This window comes from Acipenser ruthenus, chromosome 2, assembly GCF_902713425.1.
Source record: "Acipenser ruthenus chromosome 2, fAciRut3.2 maternal haplotype, whole genome shotgun sequence".
NCBI classification, from domain to species: Eukaryota; Metazoa; Chordata; class Actinopteri; order Acipenseriformes; family Acipenseridae; genus Acipenser; species Acipenser ruthenus.
This window is the reverse complement of record NC_081190.1, coordinates 99,672,680-99,692,634: the sequence shown is the minus strand read 5'-3', so window position 1 is coordinate 99,692,634 and position 19,955 is coordinate 99,672,680. Positions and strand designations below refer to the sequence as shown.

Genomic DNA, 19,955 nt, shown 5'->3' with positions numbered 1-19,955 from the left:
GTACTAGGAATCCAGCAGATTGCTTATGAATACCATTAATGTAAACAGGAAGGGTTTATTGATGAAAAATACAAGGGCATTGAAAAGAAATTGGTTTTCCTCACATTTCAGACTTTAGACTCCAAATCCCCTGTCGGGACAATTTTAAAAATAGGTCCCCTGGGGGGATAAATACTGTTATTAAAGAAGAAGAAGAAAAGAAGAAGAAGAAGAAGAAGAAGAAGAAGAAACAGCGAAACAGCGCAACGCCCACAAAACCACCTGATTTCTCGTTATCCAATGGCCAAAAAAGATATAAAAACGTTTCATACAAGCGTCTTCGCTGGGCATTTGGGTAGTGTCGTTTTGAAAGGACTCCGTTATTTTTTATAGGAGAGTAACAGCGGTAAAGAGAGTGCGCAGATTGACACATACAGACTAAACACAACACTTGGGCGGAATAGCTCGTCCAGTGCCAGTTATAGAGTTAAGCATATGACAGCAACAGTATTCAAGCGTGTGTGTGGAGGTGTATTTTTCTAAGTGTGTGTTTGGGCAGTCGCGAGGGGTCCACCAACCTTCATTTTCAGAGCCAGTGCGGCCTGGCCTTGGTATCGAGCTTTAGTTTCTTGCACTGTCAACGTGATTTAGGGTTACTATGTTTGCAGAGTGAAACACTTTTATTTTCCTCAATTCACTGAAGCCGTTAAAATAGCAGCATATAATAATACAGTAACGTAAATTAAACATCGGGTGTGTGTAGGCCTCCTGCAGATGATAACAACAACGCATTTAATCTATATTGTCATCTCATAACATGTAAATGTACAAAAAGCCAGATTTAAAAAAATAGATCAGCTATTACCTTTTAAACGTGATAAACACATAAATCAGATTGATGAAACAAAATAATCCATAAGATTGTTTATTTTATTTTTGATAACACAACCTGATAAATTACTCTGCTATTATCTTGCTGAGCACACCGATGCAGTTTTGTACTTAAAAACGAGATGATTTCACAATTTTACTGTTTCTGACGGGACAAAAAATGAAGGCTGTTTTTGCGTAAAATGTTTACTTCCGAGTGGTGTTGTGTATTCGTTTTGATTATGTGAAGCATCTCGTTGTTTCTGTTTGATATTTTACCTACTAAAAGCAATTATAAGGAGCAGCGTATCAGTCTAGCATTTTACCACCAAGTAATACATTGGAATAGTTGTATGCTTTATGTAAGTTTTAAATAAAGCACATTCGAATATAAAATAAACCAAAACAAAATGTATTTATTGCCATTGCTATTTAATATAGACTATTAATAAATACATTTTTTGAGTATTTCTATTTTGTTTTAAAGTAACTAAATGCTCGCAAACGTACAGGAAGTTTCACATACGAACAGATAGTTGAATCTACACCAGTGAGAGGCATGCGTAAAATAACAAGCACAAACCGAAGTCGTAAATCAGCAGAAAAATGATTATACATCAAGGGTAAGCGCGAAACTTAGATATTATAATGAGATTCGTACACTTACATACGAAAGCACTTTGAAACGAACAGTCATAATGAAACTACCGTAGCAGGGAAGAAACTAAGTTTACGGGAGTGAAATACATTGCGGGTAAGTCTACGAAGTCACAAAAACCTACGAAAAATCAATGATACATAGAGCCCTGAACCTGTAATTAAAAAATGTAATTAATACATTGTGTTTCTTCAACATTTAGTGCATCTTATCTGGTAAAGGAAATTGTTATAATTTTGGGGAAGTAAAATAAATAAATAAAAAAAAAAAAACATTCATAAAGCATGACCAATAAAAGTACCAATACATCAGACATCGTTTATTACTCTAGCTCTTTTTAATAAACCGCTTTCATATTTCATCAGAGCTAGATGTTTGTAAGAGTGCCAAAGTAAAACTAGATGTATAAAAAATGTTTAGCACTGCTTATACTCTTTATAATTACAATGTTTCACCTCTCAAGGGATGGTAAAATATAAAACAAGTTAAATGCAAAAAAATAGGTATCTTTCATATACATTATTTGAACACCACATACAATTTACAAATAGAAATGTATTTACAAAAGCACAGGTACAAAATGTACATTCAAAAGTATTTGTAGAGTTTTACAGAATCATGTTTGTACAGAATCCCGCATGTCTGATACACAGAGGATCAGATACTGCTGTACAAAATCCAGAGCTTCGCATCAGTGCCGAGTTGCTGCTGGATGTGCCAGCAATAGAAGAATGGACGATAAGCACTTCAGCTTTTCTTTCACAGATTCAGGAAGCTTTTCATTTTCTCCATACCTTTAAAAAAAAAAAAAAAAAAATTGGCAGTTTTAAATGTTTGTACATTGGGCAATTTTTTAGGCAATACAAATAAAGCACTGTGTACAAAGACTTTCAACATTATACAGACAGTGTTTCTCATTGCAAAATATTACAGAACACGTTCAAATTGCTTTTCGTCACTGGCCTAGCACATGGTAAATCTCTGATAACAATCTGGACATTGCTCAGATTGTGATGTTTGCGCATTCTGTCCTAAATTAGTTTTTTTGTTCAATCTACATTCCTGACTTCAGGTGGACCCACAAAAAGTAAACCAACGGCAGGAAGACACTCATGTTCTCTATGTTTTTTCAGTACTAAGGTGTTTTTTTGTTTTTAAAATCACCATATATACTGTTTCTGTAATTCTAGTAAGATTTTTAGATAACTTCATTATGCATCTTGAGTGCTCCTTGTATCCTGAACCCAACTGAACATAAAAACTAAAACTTACCACTGTAATAAGGCAAACACAAACATGCACTGCCACTGCAAGCAGTTTTATTAAACTTACCTTGTTGTCTGACCCTGAGGTGATGTATAGATTATCGCGGAGACGCCTGCCTGCACCACCAACTGGGACCCATCGTTATTAAACTGCACCCACACCTCTCCACTGGTCAGCTTTGAGATAAGAAAAAAAAAAAAAATCTACATTTTTTTTCATCTTTGTAGAATGCATTAACACGTGATGTACAGTCTTGCAATCCATTTTCATACCCCTGTTGGCTTCAGTAGCCTTTTCACTGCCACCTCATTAAGTTACATTTTTCGTGATTACTACATTGTATCCATTTAAAACATCTCTGAAGGTTAAACACTAAAAGGCAGCTTCTGCTTTAGAGTCACCCAATGTTGCTTGATTGACAAAATATTTAACTCTGTCCCCACTATTGGATAAAAAGTAAACCAGAATGGCATCACAGCATTGTACTAAGTGGTGTTCTAACTGCAATGAGATTCCACAAGGTGTGGGCCAACATGGACCAGAGGGCTACATTACAGTGATACATCTTCAGAGTAGAAAATCTATTAGAAATGAAAAGTTAATCTACAGTACACTAAAATAAGGGAAATGTGGGTCTATAGCAAGAGGATTGAGCTTCACCATTTAAGGTTGTGTATGTATGGTACTGCAATTCCATAATAGTTTGGCTACAGTGACAAGATTATAATTTGTCATCAAAATACTTTTAGGCAATCTCTCTAGTAATTTCTAGTACATTGCATATTAAGAACTTGTTTCTTACCTGAGAAGCCCAGCCGATATTTGGCACAAACACAGACTTCAGAACCTGCCCTGCATTTGGAGTGACACCCTGTTTTGCAGATGGAGGTGATTTACCTTCAACAGTGCTGACAGATGTAAAAACTGATCCATCATAAGAAATCCTCTGCAAGTGAAGGAAGAAACAACTCTTGATCAGAGAAGAATTGGGAAAATGCAAGCATTTCTACCAACAGACAAATGATCTTGGAAATGTTATGGATATGTCATGATCACTTACAGAAGGAGTCATATTGGGAGCCTGGCTAGGGGGCGTGCTGCTCCCCAACACCAGTCCATCTGCTGACAGATGCTCTCTGCCTGTGCTTTTTGTTTCCTGTGCAGGTAAGGAGGGACTGTTTGGAGAATCTAGGTTACCTGGTCTCCTGATGGAAGAAAGATAAAATGAGCTACGAAGAAGGGTTTGCAATATACATTTCCCAGTGGTGCACAGATATTGTCTAGTTATGAGGCCCCTTGATGCTTGGCCTCACATTTACAAATGGTCAACTTGAACATGCTTGTACATTACCATATTGAAAATTCTAGAAGTGAAAAAGCAAGTATTTATAATACAGCTGTGATTATGTTTAATTGAACACTGTCAATTGAATGTCAGGCCTCTTAAAATCATTACTTCAGACAGCTACAAGGGTAGACTCAAAATTGCCCAATCTCTCCTTGCTTACCTTCCAACAATAATTGGAAAAAAGGAAATATTCTTTTTACTTCTATTCTCTTCTAGTGTGATAGCAGCCTCCAATGCAAGGCACATCCGGTGAGCCTGTACAGCAAAAATAAATAAATAAATAAATAAAAATAAGTGTCAGGTCATCCCAGACCCAGTATTGAGGATTAAACAAAAACAAAAACTATGCTATTCATAAACAAAATCAAAACATTTAGAAAAGAGCTTTTGCTCAAATTTTCTTATTCTCACAAATTAATACTTGTGATTATTTTGCTACATATTTTTTTTTATTAGCTGAATGTCTTTTTACCGTATTCTAATCTATTTTCTAACTACACCAATGAATTTATGTATTCTTAAACGTTGTTAGAAATAAATGATTCAGTTATTCGGAACAGACAGTACAGTGATTTACCTTGTTTGAAAGTTCCACGTAGGCTCTGCTTTCTTCACTGAGGCCACTGAGCCCTACGTCTCCTTTCAGTGTGTAAGACTTCCCTGTTTTTTCAATAACCCGCAGAAAATCTGTGGTCTTGTGTGTTTTTGCACCTGGAAAAAAACCATGCAGTACATCCGTTACTTGCTGCCCTCCTCTTGAATATGCTTTCAAACTTCCTATGAATATATGAAGTCATTTCCTTTTTTCTTGTATGTAACATTCACCTGCAATGTTAGATAAGTTTGGAACGCTCATGTCTCAGGTGCACTCAGGCGTACAAGGACAACGATTTCCTGCATAAATATGTAAACACAATGTTTGATACATATGGGGGAGAAAATGAACACAATGTTTTGCTTCAATGAGAATCCAGTACAACTTACCATCATAAAAACAGACTTCCATATCTGCATTGGGGGAGTTCTCCATCAACATGCTCTTGGCATCCTTTGTGTAGAGCGTCACTTTGGGGGTTTTAGATTTCACCAACTGCACAAACTTGGTGGCATACTGGTATTTCTTTCCATACTTTTCTGTGGAAAATTTAAAAAATGTAAATAAATACACAGAATAGAATGCATATAAATCCCCCCCCCCCCCCCCAAAAAAAAAAAGAATAAAAATGTTCAAGTAGCCAATCACAGCTAGTATCATAGAAAGCCATCTTCAACCATTCACAACTTTGAACTTTACAAATGAGTATGTACAGCCAACACCTTATCTCCTAGGATACAAGAGTGTCTACTTGTGTATACCTTGGATGCTTTGATTGGTTGAGAATGACTTAAGATAGGACATATGAGAATGATTTATAATAACTTATCCCATTCAAACCCATGATATAACAAGACTTTTTCTTTTTAAGTACCTGGCAAGTCCTCTAAGCTGTAAATAAAAATATCTTCGGGTGGGGATGGTGGCTGATCATCCAGTGGAAATCCTCTTCCCTCATTGGGATGGTAAATAGTAACCTGCATGGAAAAAAACGCTTTAATAAAAACTTACAATAATACAATAAAACTGTTACAAAATACACAGCTAAGCAATAAAATAATGTATGCTATCCTGGTATAAAATGTAAGCAAAACATGCTGTGAACTGCTCAGTAATCAAGTCCCAAGGCACTGACCACTACAAAGTCCTAAGAATCCAAGAACTCACCATTGAACCATCACAAGATATCCTCAGAACTTCCCGAACTCGCTCCTGGGAGCCTTGTCCTTTAATCAGCTCCATGCAAACCTCGCCTGTATCAAGGATGCTCACCTGAAAATATGGACAGGGACTACATGTTTAATACTGAAAACTAGGAGAGGAGCCAACAGTACCCATTGTAAAAATACACCTTACAAAAGTCTAGGCTCCCCACCCACACAAAAACTGGCACAGAGCACTGTGATGATGAAATATGACAGCTATGAATATAACTTATTTATTTTTGCACTTTTAAACCAACAAAAGCAATGTAGCTCTCACCACTGCATTCTTAGTCTTCTGCCTGATAGGCTTCAATCTCTTTGCATTCAGAGGGCAGACCACGTTCTTTAGGGAGGGTTTTTCATTCCCAGAGTTTGTCTTCTCTCTGGGCGTTGGCCTGCCTTGTTCTGCCGCATGAGGGGGGTAGAAATTTGAGGTTCCCTGAGGTTCCCTGACTCCCTGTCCAGCTTCACCCCTTTTCATGTGCAATCCGTTCTGCATACCAAGAGGCTGTCGCCCATTATGGAAGCTTCCACTCGTACTGCTAATGGTGCTGACATCCGCTGGCTTTTTAAAGTGACCTGCAAAAAGCAATTCATAAACAGATTTTATTTTTGACATTCAACACTGCTTTACACTTTCTTTCTCCCCCCCCCCCCATTTCAAATTAAAAACACACATTACCTTGCTGGGGCTGAGCATTTGCAAACCAGTGGTGTACTGCTTCAGTTTCCATTCTCTGTTGTACTGGAATAGTTGGATTGCTGGGGTATAAATAATCTGAACTGGAAAAAGAAACATATTTATATAACCTGCTTCAGATGGACCTAACATTTAAGCCCTGTATATTAACATCAATACATTTCACATTTCTTAGTACAGTATCGACCGGTTATTTGATTCAGTGCTGTCCAAGTTACTTTACATGTGGAAATTCTAGTTTGGCACACAGCAGATGGTACTTACTTGGCCTTCTGTTTGACAGCAGGCAATATCATGCATCTGTCCAGAGAACCAGTGCTACTTGATGGATTTTCTTTAAAGCTGTGTGGTATGTCTCCGTAACTGTGGCCGCTGGAGAAGGTCTCTTGTTTTCTACAGGTTCCCAGTCTGCCTGGCTTGGGAAGCACGTCAACTGAGTGACACCTTTCCATTGTGACGGTTGCTTTCCCCTGCATGTGGCTGTTGGAGGCCCCAGACCGATCGGAGGAGTGGGCTCTTCTGAGATAGCGTGAGTGGGGCCGATCCTCTTCGGATTTCTGAAGCAGCCTCCCGCGGCCTCCCCTGTCACCACTGTCTCGATGCACGACCTGCTCGTTGTAAACCAAGCTCCTGTCCACCAAGGAAGCGTGGGGGGGCACCACGTTGATTCTGTTTGGAAGGGGCTGTCCAATGAGATGCCTAGTCTTCTGGTGCAAGCGTCCACTTGAGCTGGTGGAAGAGGACCCGATGGTGGCAGTGGAAGCTATGGATATGGTTGCAATCCCACTATCCATAGAGGCTTCCACCATCCCAGAGTCTTTGCTCCTGGCCGACAAACACTTGATCATGAAAGGGTGGTCCAACACAGCGGACAGGCTGAGACGATCTAGAGGGTTTTTCCGAAGCAGCTGGTAAATAAGGTCCTGGGCCTCCTGGGACACGTGTGTTGGCATCTCGTATTCGGCCAACACCACTTTATTAAGAGTGTGTTTGACCGTGTCAGTATCGAAGGGCGGCCTGCCCACTAGAAAGGCATAGAACATACACCCCAGAGACCAGACGTCAGACTCCAGCCCGTGGGCACTGCGGGTGACAATCTCGGGGGAGATGTAATTAGGAGTCCCGCACATTGTGAAATGCTTCTCGTTGGGCAGTTGTAACTGGGTGGCCAGCCCAAAGTCTGCGATTTTAATGCTCATGCTGCTGGAGAGCAGCAGGTTGGAAAGCGTGAGGTCCCGGTGCAGTATGCCGTGGGTGTGCAGGTACAGCATCCCTCTGACAATCTGGTGCATGAAGTACCGTGCTGTTAAGACACAAGTGGAACAAACAAAGCACCAGAGTCATTTAAAAGCATCTGTCAGCAACAAGTATCCAACGCACATTGAAATCAGACAAATAGTCGAAATACACAAATATTTTCAAGAATCATACAATATACTTGTATTGTTTTTCAAGGTTTTTTTATATGCATGTTTAATGAATGTTCAAACATCTCATTCAAATTAAATTTACAGAATACAATGTCAAATGACCTAACCTAAAAAATGACTATTTGATTCTGTACTCCACTAAAATAAGCCCATATATTGTTTGCTTTAGGACCTGGTCAAGGGTTTAATTAACGGCTCAACTAAATAATTTAGACAAGGTTGGAACAAAGACCTGGGCTGCCTATCCGTGGTATAGGTAAAAAGCAGAATTCTGCTTTGAAAAAAAAAAAAAAAAACATACCTTCATCTTCTGAGAAAGGTCCCTTCCTGTTCTTCAAATATGTGCTCATCTCTCCATTGGGGCACATCTCCAGAACCAGGTAGACATAGTTACTGTCTTCAAAATAATTGTACAACTAAGGAGAAAAAACAGAGGTAAGCTAAAAATAAAGATGTGTCACAAAAATATAGGCAGCATAAGAAACTGAGCTTTTACAGACATTGCAGTGAAGATGTAGTGAAGACAATTTATAGATATATTACTCTGTTGACAAATGACATACATTATGCTACATTTACATTATGCTACATTACAGTAATCTGAAATCCAACAAACTGGTTGATGTAACTTGACCAAAAACTAAAGTCATTGTCACGTGTTTTCTTTTCACATGAAAACAAACATAGTTGCACTTAATCCACAAACACCAGAGGGAACATATAAGGAACAAGTGAGTCTGTCATTTTAAATTTTGAGGTTGAATTTTGGTTTACCTGTGACAGTTAAGCAAATAAGCTATTTGTGGTTGTGTTAAGTTGACCTGGAACAAGATCCCTTGAAATGATCTAATACCACCAGCTATTCACTGTTGATATTCACATCACCACTAGGTGGGGCTCTAAGCTTGTGAACATGCAGCTAACCACCTCATTCCCCTCAAACTATTTTAAACTACTAGGAACCAAACATCTTGTATGAACCTATGTATTTTCTTACCTCAAGTATGGATGGGTGCTTCAGCTGACAATGAATCTCCACTTCGTTACGGACTCGCTGGACCATGCCTACTTTATGCATGACGTTCTTATCAATCTGAAAAATGTAACACTATTTAGCCATGGCTTTTATAAAATATCAAATAGCACTGATGTTTTGGAACAGTCAGTTAAAATCATTTTCTAAGAAAATAAAATGCATGCATAAGTGGCTTAGGTAAGGGCTGGTCTAATACTGTATTACAAATGAAAATAGTATAAAATATGAACTGTGACACTGATTTCTTGTGATATAGATTGACTTTATTCTAATTGTATATAGAAACTTCTTTATGATTGCTCCACTACAGCTTATGAAGGAATACAAAATAAAAAAAAACAGAATACAGCATGTTCAACAGAAGCTGGAAAAATAAATTTCAGATCTTTTATGACTATACCATATCATACTGGTTGAATCTAGTACACACAACAGCTTAAGTTTAAGGTTACTGTGACTTCAAGAGATTTAGAGTTTGGGTGAGTTCAGCTTCAAATATATATTCATTTTATTATATTTAATTTACAAAAAACTAGCAATTGACATTTGAGCTATCCAACGTATTTATTTTAAATATTTTTGTTGAAGAAAGAAAACCATGCAAAATGACCAAGCTACTCTGTGTCTAAACCTCTTATTAACTAATTAATAACAACTATTGTGTTTTATAGATTTTTACACTACAAATAAACGTACCATTTTGATGGCAACATCCAAGCCAGTGATGTCAGATTTTGCTCTGTACACGGATGCAAAGGATCCCTTCCCAAGAAGGGTGAGAACCTTGAAATCCTGCAGATGAAACGTGGAATTAGCACATTTTTACAAGATAAAAGATCGAATTTTTCAAAAAAAAACAGACTATAACAGCTTAAGTAACTCTTATTAAAAGAACACACCTATTAGGCTAAAACTGATGTATTTTTTTTATGTACCTCAATAGTAAGTCTGGCTGAACTGGACATCTTTCCATCTTCAATCACTTTGTTTTTACTTGTCAAGTTATGAAACAAAAAATTAAGCACTCGATCTAGCATTGTCTTCAGCTGCTGTGAGTCTCAAGCGTTTAGTACTGCTTTCATGGTCTGCAACTGCAACTCTGTACGACCTTACCTAAAACTATAACAACAGCGTCGCAAACTTGTAATATCCCGGGTCTGCTTCCCGCTATATCAACGGGGCTGTAGCGTCAACGGTCTCGTAGCAACAGTGGCAATTAGAAGTTAAAAGCTTGCAACCCAGTCAGTAAAACGATACAGAACTGACGTAAGTGTCTTTGCTTATATAATAAACAATGACGACTAAATGGTATAATTATGTTCATTAAACCAAAAAAAACAACTGATTTTTCAAATTATTTCTGCACTGATGCGGTAATGTATATAGACACTATGAACTGCCCCGCAACAAAAATCTAAATCTGTATAAAATGAATAACTCAGTTCCATACAAATATGTACTTATTTAATAGAAATGCATTTAACATGTTGCTGCGCTCTGTAAAATGTAAACCTGACTGAATTTAACAATCCCAGATCAGCATTATTTGTTTGAACATCTGTCAACGCCCCTCCCATCTTCTCACCTCGACAGGTGTTTATCAACACATATATACAACCAAACAGGAAGCCATCGGAGACAGGTAAACAAATTCGCTAATAACATACAAGAAGGATAATCTAAATGTTGTAAATAAAGTGCTAAGATGTTAAATAATAGTGCTATTGGTCTATAATGTATTCATTTCAAGTTTTTTTTTTAATCAAAACAAATTTACCTTATAGTTATACACCCTCCTGATTGTCGTCCACACATTGAAGAATACGGTGTCACTTTGACATCACTTCATCTATTTTTCTTAATACAATATAAATCAAGTCCAGACACTTGTTTCTGTTTTATAGTAGTATTCATTAGATCAACTAAACAAACACCACACGGTACACAACATTGACCCGGGTGATACACCTACCTCTACTTTCTCGCCGAGTGACACACTCATCTTGTCGTTTTTCGTAAATAATCCACAAAAACATATGTACTCTTGTTGTAAATGTTTCGATCAGATGTAACATTGCATTAGGAGTCGTGTTTTTTCCCCTGGAACTGCATGTATATTTTGCGTTGTGCTTCCACTCCAACATTTTTGCACTTTCTCCATTTTGAAAAAATCCGCCCGTTACAACCTCAGATACGTGACGATGACGTCATGCGGGAAACCAGCGGATAGGGTTCAGACAAAATAAATAAATATTTTTTACAGTTTAAAAACTCAACTAGTTGTATATATTTAATTACAAAAATATAACTACATTACAAAAATATATACAATACAAAATATATTTTTTTAAAAATCAATAAAAAAAACAAACTTTATCAAGTCCAAAACAGGAGTCGGAAGGAAGGCGTCGAAGCAAAACGTAAACTATGGAGTGTAGTTTCACAAGCGGATTCGCAGCCACCAAAACCACGTAGTTTTATTCTGTGTAATGCCACTATTATTACTACAGTGGCTTATACAGAAGTATAGCTGTCAACATACAAGTGTCCTCCAATGTATCCCTTTGGTTGTGCTGTCCAAATCAAATAAATTGTGGGAAGTCCGGCTGTTCAGGGTTTTCTTCCAACCAGGTTTTTGTAATTGTTTTAGCTTAGTCTGTGGTTGAAAAGTCAACACAAACGTCGTCAAAAGTTAGAACCTATGAGTGACACATCATGTATAATTTGTTGCCTCAGTTAGGTTATACAAATTGATTACGTACTTGTTGCCTGGACAGAAAATAAACCTGGACCAGAATACGCTGAGATCTTATTCTTATAATAAGTAAACATTGCCACACACACACACTAGTCCGCCCCATAGGTGTTGTGCACCATACCCGCTGGAAGTAAAACTAGCCTTTTGTTAAAAAATAGTTACACTGGCGTTTCTGTAAAATAAACATAACTAAAGCAACATCTTGAAAAATATTGAGAAAACAAACAGGCTGACGATGCAAGTATAGCAGCACTAGCGAGCCCGACTTGTACAGAATGATTTTATTAATGTTGCGGGAAGCTGGTTTTTAAGGGGGGAAGAAACTCGTATCCCGTCAGCTAAAACTAAACTGCCAAGTGGAACCACGATTGTTTAGATCCATACAGGCGCTGCACGCTTTAATTCATGATTGTTGGTTTTCTTGTTATAGGTGGTGTTGGTTAAACATGTATTAACCTGTTGCAATGTCTTTCATTTGTTGTCACATCTCAAAGGATAATAACAATCGGGTTCGTTTTTTGTTTTTTTTTAAGTGTAACTTATTAGACTTAATTAATCATCACTAGTCCTGTAATGCAGTGCTGCTTGATGTTATTATTACAGACCTCATTGTTTTCAGGATTTATTGTTAAAGAAACTTCAGGACATGATGGCTTGTGCCTCTGGCCAAACTCAAGAAAACCAGATCAGTGCTTGTGAGTAAAGTGATGCCACAACAAACTTGTGATAGGTACATGGTGAGCACTTTCACAGATCTTTTCAAAATATGGAGCCTTATGCGCAGATTCTGTCTGTTTCTTTCACATGGAGATCAGGATCAAAACTTTTAGTACAGACTCCTAACCTCATATAGGGATAGGGTTAGGGTATGATCTTATAAACATTTGGCTTTATTGAAATTTCTCAAATATTTGCACGATTATGCGGACCAAATCCACTAGCTGTTTAACCTTTTTTTTTCAATACAGTAGGGGGTATATTTGTTCAAAAAAGAAAACGTATCTTTATTAACAAGTGTAAAGTTCACATTGCAGTTCACTGTGCATCGTGTACAGGAGGCCAGTTTCAGTCCACACCATGATTGAATCCCAGGAGTGAATTTCGTCATGCCACACCTGCAAGGAGAAAGCAGCAGCAATTAGACTGCAGGGACAAAAAAACAGGTATTTACGTTATTACCGACTGCTTAAAGTTAGTGATGATAGGAATCAATGCACCCTCTATTTCAATACCATATGTATTCTCAGCAAGAGCACATGGTGAATCATTTGTTTCAGTAAGAGAAGATTCCTTTTAAGACATGCATGGCTTAATCATTATTCAGCTGCCGTTACAACACAGGTGAGAACTTGGTTACTGGCTACCAATCAACTGCATTGTGCATCATTTCATATAAATGGATAGTTGTGACAGCTCACTATAATCTCTGATGCGCTCGTTATATCATTTACAGGCGTTCGGGGATTTCAAACTGTATAGCGGTACAACGTTCAGTCACTGCTTGCTCCGATGCAGTGTCCATTCTGATAACTGCCGTGGAGTAATTGCTAGTTTTGTGTTTCATTATGATACTGGTATTTTCTTTTGCTTCTTTATTGTACTGTGCTTGTCTTTTGTGTTCCCAGCTGTCAGCACCAGATTCCAGATCTTAATTGGGCATTACAGCTCTCAAGGGCTGTGTTGTACCTGAGAAGACTACCGTGCCTGAATCTATCTTATTCTTGTCTATTCTAGTCCATATTAAAACCCCGAATGGCTCAATTTCTATCCGATTCTTCTAACTTTCCCTAATTTACCTTTTGTCCACTATGAGAAGGATATTCACTGGTTACCAATGGGGATGGGCTGATCAAAGAATATTTCTCTCAGGAAATATAAGATCATAGCTATGATTTTATGATTTTTTTTTTAAAATACAGTATGCTTTTATTTAAAAATATACTGTCCTTTTGCTAAAAAAAAGTGTACTTCCAGTTAACTACAAATGTTTTTAAGGTCCTCTCTATATTTGTGCCAAGGAATAATAATTATAACAGTATATAACTACCAAGGAATTGCCCAGGACAATAATGTACCTGCTGCTTCTTGCTAGTTTTATACCATCATTTTTGTTATGGCCCAGTATATATGCATTTGAATTACTGAGCTATAGGGCTGTATTCACTAAGCTTTAATAGCGCCCCTACCTGTATAATGTAGTGTTAACAGATACACTGGGAATTATGGAATCTGTGGGTTTGTATTTGTTTAATTTCTTAAAGGAACATATTGATTGTGCTGTTATATAAGACATTGTTTTTTGTTTATCTGAGCTCTACCTGTATTTCCAGATCACAGGCTTTGAAAGCATGCCTTTACAGCTAGACTGCAGGTAAGTTTTGTGATTTTTTAGGAATTATCAGTCTTTTTAAAACATTTGTATATTTTGTGCGCTTAATAAACATCCCCCTTTTCTAAAAAACAAGTCTCTGGCAATATTTAAATGAATACTACTGCATTCTATTTCCAGTAATAGTAAAATATAGTTATTTCCTAATCAAGTAATATTTACAAATTAATATGTCTACATATCCCCGATAAGATCACTGCTGTAGGAGGTGTTAAGCTACAGTTACTGATATTTATAAGAAAATACATACAACAATGAAAGTGATGCAAGTCAAATACAATAATGTAAGAAAATAAGCAAACATCTTTTAGACATACTTTTTCCTATCTGGTCATGTTAACAGGATGAGAATGTGCAGGGACAAAAAAGGTGGAGAGCTTGAATGAAAACTCATTCATTTTGTTTCTTTTCACTTCATAGGGATGTGTCAATATCATTGTAATCTCAAGAGTGGGAGAGACTCTGAGGTACGTATCCAGACATCAGATCCTTAATCTAATATATATTCAACATATCAACTAATACTGTGAAAGGCCTGCTGTTTCAGTGCTTTGCAGTCCAGGTTGTTTGAGAAACAAAGACCCCATTCACACTTGCGATTTAAGGCAGACCAGGGCTGCCTTTTCTCATATGTGAATACGCCAAAAAAGAAAAGGCAGCCCAGGGCCGGGCCTAGATTTAGGCCACCATTTTGAGGGCCTGCAATTGCATCTACATGAACACAAAGCAGATTTAGGGCCTGCTTTTCATATCACATGACCAATGTGGTTAAATAGCTCGGTAGACACTCCCATACTCCCACACGCACGAAAGGTAAATAGAGCCAACCCATACTCTCGAGCGAAATTATAAAAAGTGCATTAATAATCAAACTTAATTTGTCACAATTACCTTTTCTTCCTGTTATTTAGTAACTAAGCGATAAATATAAAAACCGCAGGATTGTGGACCTCAATAATGACCAATAATGTGGCGACTTGGCATATTCAGCCACCATTGTTTATTTTGTACGCAACGATATACATAGCTACAGAAGTGTGCGTCTTTACATTAAAATGCAGATCATTTCTTTTAGCTGCTTGCTTTTAAACACACATAAAATACTGTTCTCATCCACAAATATTAAGATTGTTGATACACCATAACATTAAGTCAAAACAGTAATAATATATTTAGATTGTTATTAATATATACCATACAATTGCTATTGTGCTGTATTGAAAACATATATAACTAATAAGAAACATCTGCATCAAATCAAGGATTATTGTATATTCCAGTAGCTCTTCCATTCTGATTGCAGGCTATAGTTCCATAAAAGTATATATATATATATATATAGATATATATATATATATATATATATATATATATATATATATATATACAGACGTGCTCAAATTTGATGGTACCCTTACAGCTCATTGAAATAATGCTTCATTCCTCCTGAAAAGTGATGAAATTAAAAGCTATTTTATCATGTATACTTGCATGCCTTTGGTATGTCATAGAATAAAGCAAAGAAGCTGTGAAAAGAGATGAATTATTGCTTATTCTACAAATATATTCTAAAATGGCCTGGACACATTTGTTGGTACCCCTTAGAAAAGATAATAATTGGATTATAGTGATATTTCAAACTAATTGGTTTCTTTAATTAGTATCACACATGTCTCCAATCTTGTAATCAGTCATTCAGCCTATTTAAATGGAGAAAAGTAGTCACTGTGCTGTTTGGTATCATTGTGTGCACCACACTGAACATGGACCAGAGAAAGCAAAGGAGAGAGTTGTCTGAGGAGATCAGAAGGAAAATAATAGACAGGCATGGTAAAGGTAAAGGCTACAAGACCATCTCCAAGCAGCTTGATGTTCCTGTGACAACAGTTGCAAATATTATTAAGATGTTTAAGGTCCATGGAACTATAGCCAACCTCCTGGGGTGCGGCCGCAAGAGGAAAATCGACCCCAGATTGAACAGAAGGATAGTGCGAATGGCAGTTATCCTTGGTTCTTTTTCTACCAAAGAGATACAATCTGAACTTCAAGGTGAAGGTACGTCAGTTTCTGATCGCACCATCCGTCGCTTTTTGAGCGAAAGTGGGCTCCATGGAAGAAGACCCAGGAGGACTCCACTTTTGAAAGAAAAACATAAAAAAGCCAGACTGGAATTTGCTAAAATGCATATTGACAAGCCACAATCCTTCTGGGAGAATGTCCTTTGGACAGATGAGTCAAAACTGGAGCTTTTTGGCAAGTCACATCAGCTCTATGTTCACAGACGAAAAAATGAAGCTTTCAAAGAAAAGAACACCATACCTACAGTGAAACATGGAGGAGGCTCGGTTATGTTTTGTGGCTGCTTTGCTGCGCCTGGCACAGGGTGCCTTGAATCTGTGCAGGGCACAATGAAATCTCAAGACTATCAAGACATTCTGGAGCGGAACGTACTGCCCAGTGTCAGAAAGCTCTGTCTCAGTCGCAGGTCATGGGTCCTCCAACAGGATAATGACCCAAAACACACAGCTAAAAGCACCCAAGAATGGATAAGAACAAAACATTGGACTATTCTGAAGTGGCCTTCTATGAGTCCTGATCTGAATCCTATCGAACATCTATGGAAAGAGCTGAAACTTGCAGTCTGGAGAAGGCACCCATCAGACCTGAGACAGCTGGAGCAGTTTGCTCAGGAAGAGTGGGCCAAACTACCTGTTAACAGGTGCAGAAGTCTCATTGAGAGCTACAGAAAACGGTTGATTGCAATGATTGCCTCTAAAGGTTGTGCAATAAACTATTAGGTTAGCGGTCCCATCATTTTTGTCCATGCCATTTTCATTTGTTTTATTATTTACAATATTATGTTGAATAAAAAATCAAAAGCAAAGTCTGATTTCTATTAAATATGGAATAAACAATGGTGGATGCCAATTACTTTTGTCAGTTTCAAGTTATTTCAGAGAAAATTGTGCATTCTTCGTTTTTTGTGGAGGGGTACCAACAAATTTGAGCACGTCTGTATATATAGTGTCACATTATTTCTGTACATGCCTTTTATCTGACAAATAATAATAAATAATAATCATACTAATAATTTGTCAGCAAGCCAAACCGGAGTAGTAACAAGCATTCATCCACCTTTGGCTTTTATGTTTGGGGTATTACTTAATTATATATATCCTTCCCAACAAGCAATTCAACACATTTTAGGCCTCCTTTTCAGTCACGTATGTGAACGCGCAAAGGCGCCTTAAACCGCACCATGAGCAGGGACTTGTAAGTAAAACTGAATGATTGTTTGTGTCTAATAGCATATAGTACTGTACACAGTACATACCAGTCCAGTAAAACCCCACTACATCTACTGCCTTGAATTGCTCCAATAGCAATGTTTTTAAGAGTACAGATACTGCACTTAACTCTCTTATAGCTCATTTCAGTCAAACAACACACCACACAGTAATGAGAATTCCCTTAAGCAGATTGCTCTATTCAGTCATCCACAAAGACTGTGTGGTTTGCTGAAGAAGCAGGCTCTTTTGTGCTGAAAAACATAACGTGCAATGTCATGCGTTTCCCCAAAATAGACCAGAAAGACAGATTGCTTACCATGCTCCTTCCCTTGTCAGTTGACAGCATTTCTGCCAGCACCTTGTCCTGTGAGAGCTAATTGCACACCAAGGGAATCAGATCCTCTCATTAAATGGGATTTTGCAGTTCAGTCAAGCAGACTTGTTTATTAAAACAGGTTGTATTTTAGTTTTTTAAACTATAGGTACTGTACTGTAACATACAGAGATTTTTTTATATATATTTTTGGATCAGGCACATTGATTAACTGCTAATTACTACCAGAACAAAATTAATCTATCCAGAACTCTGATCAGATTCAATAAAAATCATAATGAACATAAAGTCAGAAATAAAAATACCTGGTCCCTAATAGGCTAATAAAAGAAAAAGCTAAGTCATACAACCACAATGACTACAACAGTTAGAGATTGATCTCAGTAAATTAGCTATCATTTCATTTATACTACTGTACTTACAGCACGGTTAAACAGTCAATTTCTTTTTATACCAATTGAGTAGGATTCTTTGGACTTAAAAAGGTTGGTCTGTAATATGAAAAAATGATATTATAAAAATGTTTCGTTTTCTGCTTTCATTTTTTTTAATTCCTTGCTGAACAGAAACTGGTTAAAGAGTCAGCCAGTAGAGGGGGTTCCATGTTTCTGTTGAGGCTGTCACTGAGGGGTGCAGGTGTAGCAACACGTGGGGACGGGTAACAGTATATTTTTACTTACTCTGTAACTAGGAAACCTGGCTTTACATTTGATTCTGGGGGGGGGGGGGGCATAACTTTGAACTGATATGAAGATAATTGTTTTGTTAGCCTGTTCTAACAAAACAATCAGGGGTTGTTTCTCCTCATCACACTGCAGTGGACCCTACCGGCCAGGCACCGAGTGAGCTCAGGTGGAGACCTTCAGGGCTGGCCTTTGTCCTCCAGAAACCGGTAGCTCGCTGACATCCGCTCTTCAGTTCATAGGTGTAGAAGAGGACTGGAATAGCTGTGTTAATTCACAGAGCAGACACATTCATGTGGTGTGATCGAAGTGGTTCCTTCATTTCAAACGTTCTGTTTTTGAACTTGACCCATATTGATGCTGGCTCCCTTGTTACTGTGACGACCCATTTACACTTTATTTTTCTTTTTTAATATAGTTATTCAGCATACTTTATTGAGCCAAGGGAGTAAAAAATGTAAAAAGCAAAAGTAAATTGGTTCAGGCAAAAAGTTCTAATTGAAAAACTATACTCTTAGATTGTTATACTGCTAAAGAGTCATTGTGCCAACACACCCAGAAAATATATGCATTGCTGGGCTGTAATAATGACCCCTGCCAGTTATTATTTTTGTCTTTTGCTGCAAGATTTTAAAACAGGTTAAAAAAGGGGTTCAAATTCATTAATAGTACAAGTGCTTATTAAACTGGGTGACGCTTTCAGACAACTATACTGAGGTATAAAATCATAATTCTAGCCCTGCTATTGCCACACTGTAGAAACGTTAAAATAATCAGTTTACTACAATAGATACTACATCTTTGGAGATAAAATCAATGATATGTGCTATAATTATAATTATAATTAAATCTTATGCTACAGTGTTAATACATGGTAATGGCTTTGTGAACAGCATCTTGTGACCTGCTGTAATTAGATAGAATTGGCATGGCACAGGGCATTTCTATCGGACACCCTTACTCCACCAGCAGTTACCATGCAAGGGATAGTGGTAGTTACCCAGTTATTACCACGTTATTACATGGTTCTGTATGCCTGTAATCTGTATAAGCCAAATGTTTCTCTCTGTTTGTGTTTGGCATGATGTAGCACGCCTTGTCTTATATTGACAGATGTTGTCATAACTTTAAACTCTCGTTCTTAAGATACATAAACCTCCTGTTTCGATACATCAGTTAGACCTCCTGTCTTGTGGATTGAAATCCGAGGCAGAGATGAGGTCAAGGGTTTTACAAAGTTCTGTCCCAAAGAGAGTTTTATTGTTTTATTTAATCTGGGATGTTTATATTGTTAAAATGACTCAAATGAAATGGAAACCCATAGTCTTCATGCTTAACGAGAGGTCTGCACCTAATAAAACTTCCCCATTTCCTTTTGTTCAAAAATCTCCATAGGGAGATAGATACTAAAAAG

General features: G+C 37.4%; 1 protein-coding gene across 2 annotated transcripts; it reads right to left on the bottom strand.

The window, feature by feature from the left end:
• Positions 1-266: 266 nt before the first annotated feature.
• LOC117408943 (serine/threonine-protein kinase PLK4-like) lies at positions 267-12,198 on the bottom strand. 2 transcript variants are annotated; one of them, XM_059004661.1, is made up of 16 exons: positions 10,023-10,217; positions 9,784-9,879; positions 9,049-9,144; positions 8,353-8,467; positions 6,886-7,924; positions 6,604-6,704; positions 6,199-6,500; positions 5,884-5,988; positions 5,591-5,693; positions 5,106-5,255; positions 4,699-4,832; positions 4,282-4,376; positions 3,834-3,978; positions 3,576-3,719; positions 2,840-2,949; positions 267-2,301 (listed from the first exon to the last, which is right to left on the bottom strand). In XM_059004661.1, exons 1-16 carry the CDS (start codon positions 10,122-10,124, stop codon positions 2,199-2,201), a joined length of 2,940 nt encoding a protein of 979 aa, XP_058860644.1. In that variant the 5' UTR covers positions 10,125-10,217; the 3' UTR covers positions 267-2,198. The 2 variants fall into 2 exon arrangements, with proteins under 2 accessions (XP_058860644.1, XP_033870306.3); XM_034014415.3 differs by lacking the exon at positions 10,023-10,217 and adding an exon at positions 11,060-12,198 and having other exon boundaries at positions 268-2,301.
• Between the last annotated feature and the right edge of the window lie 7,757 nt (positions 12,199-19,955).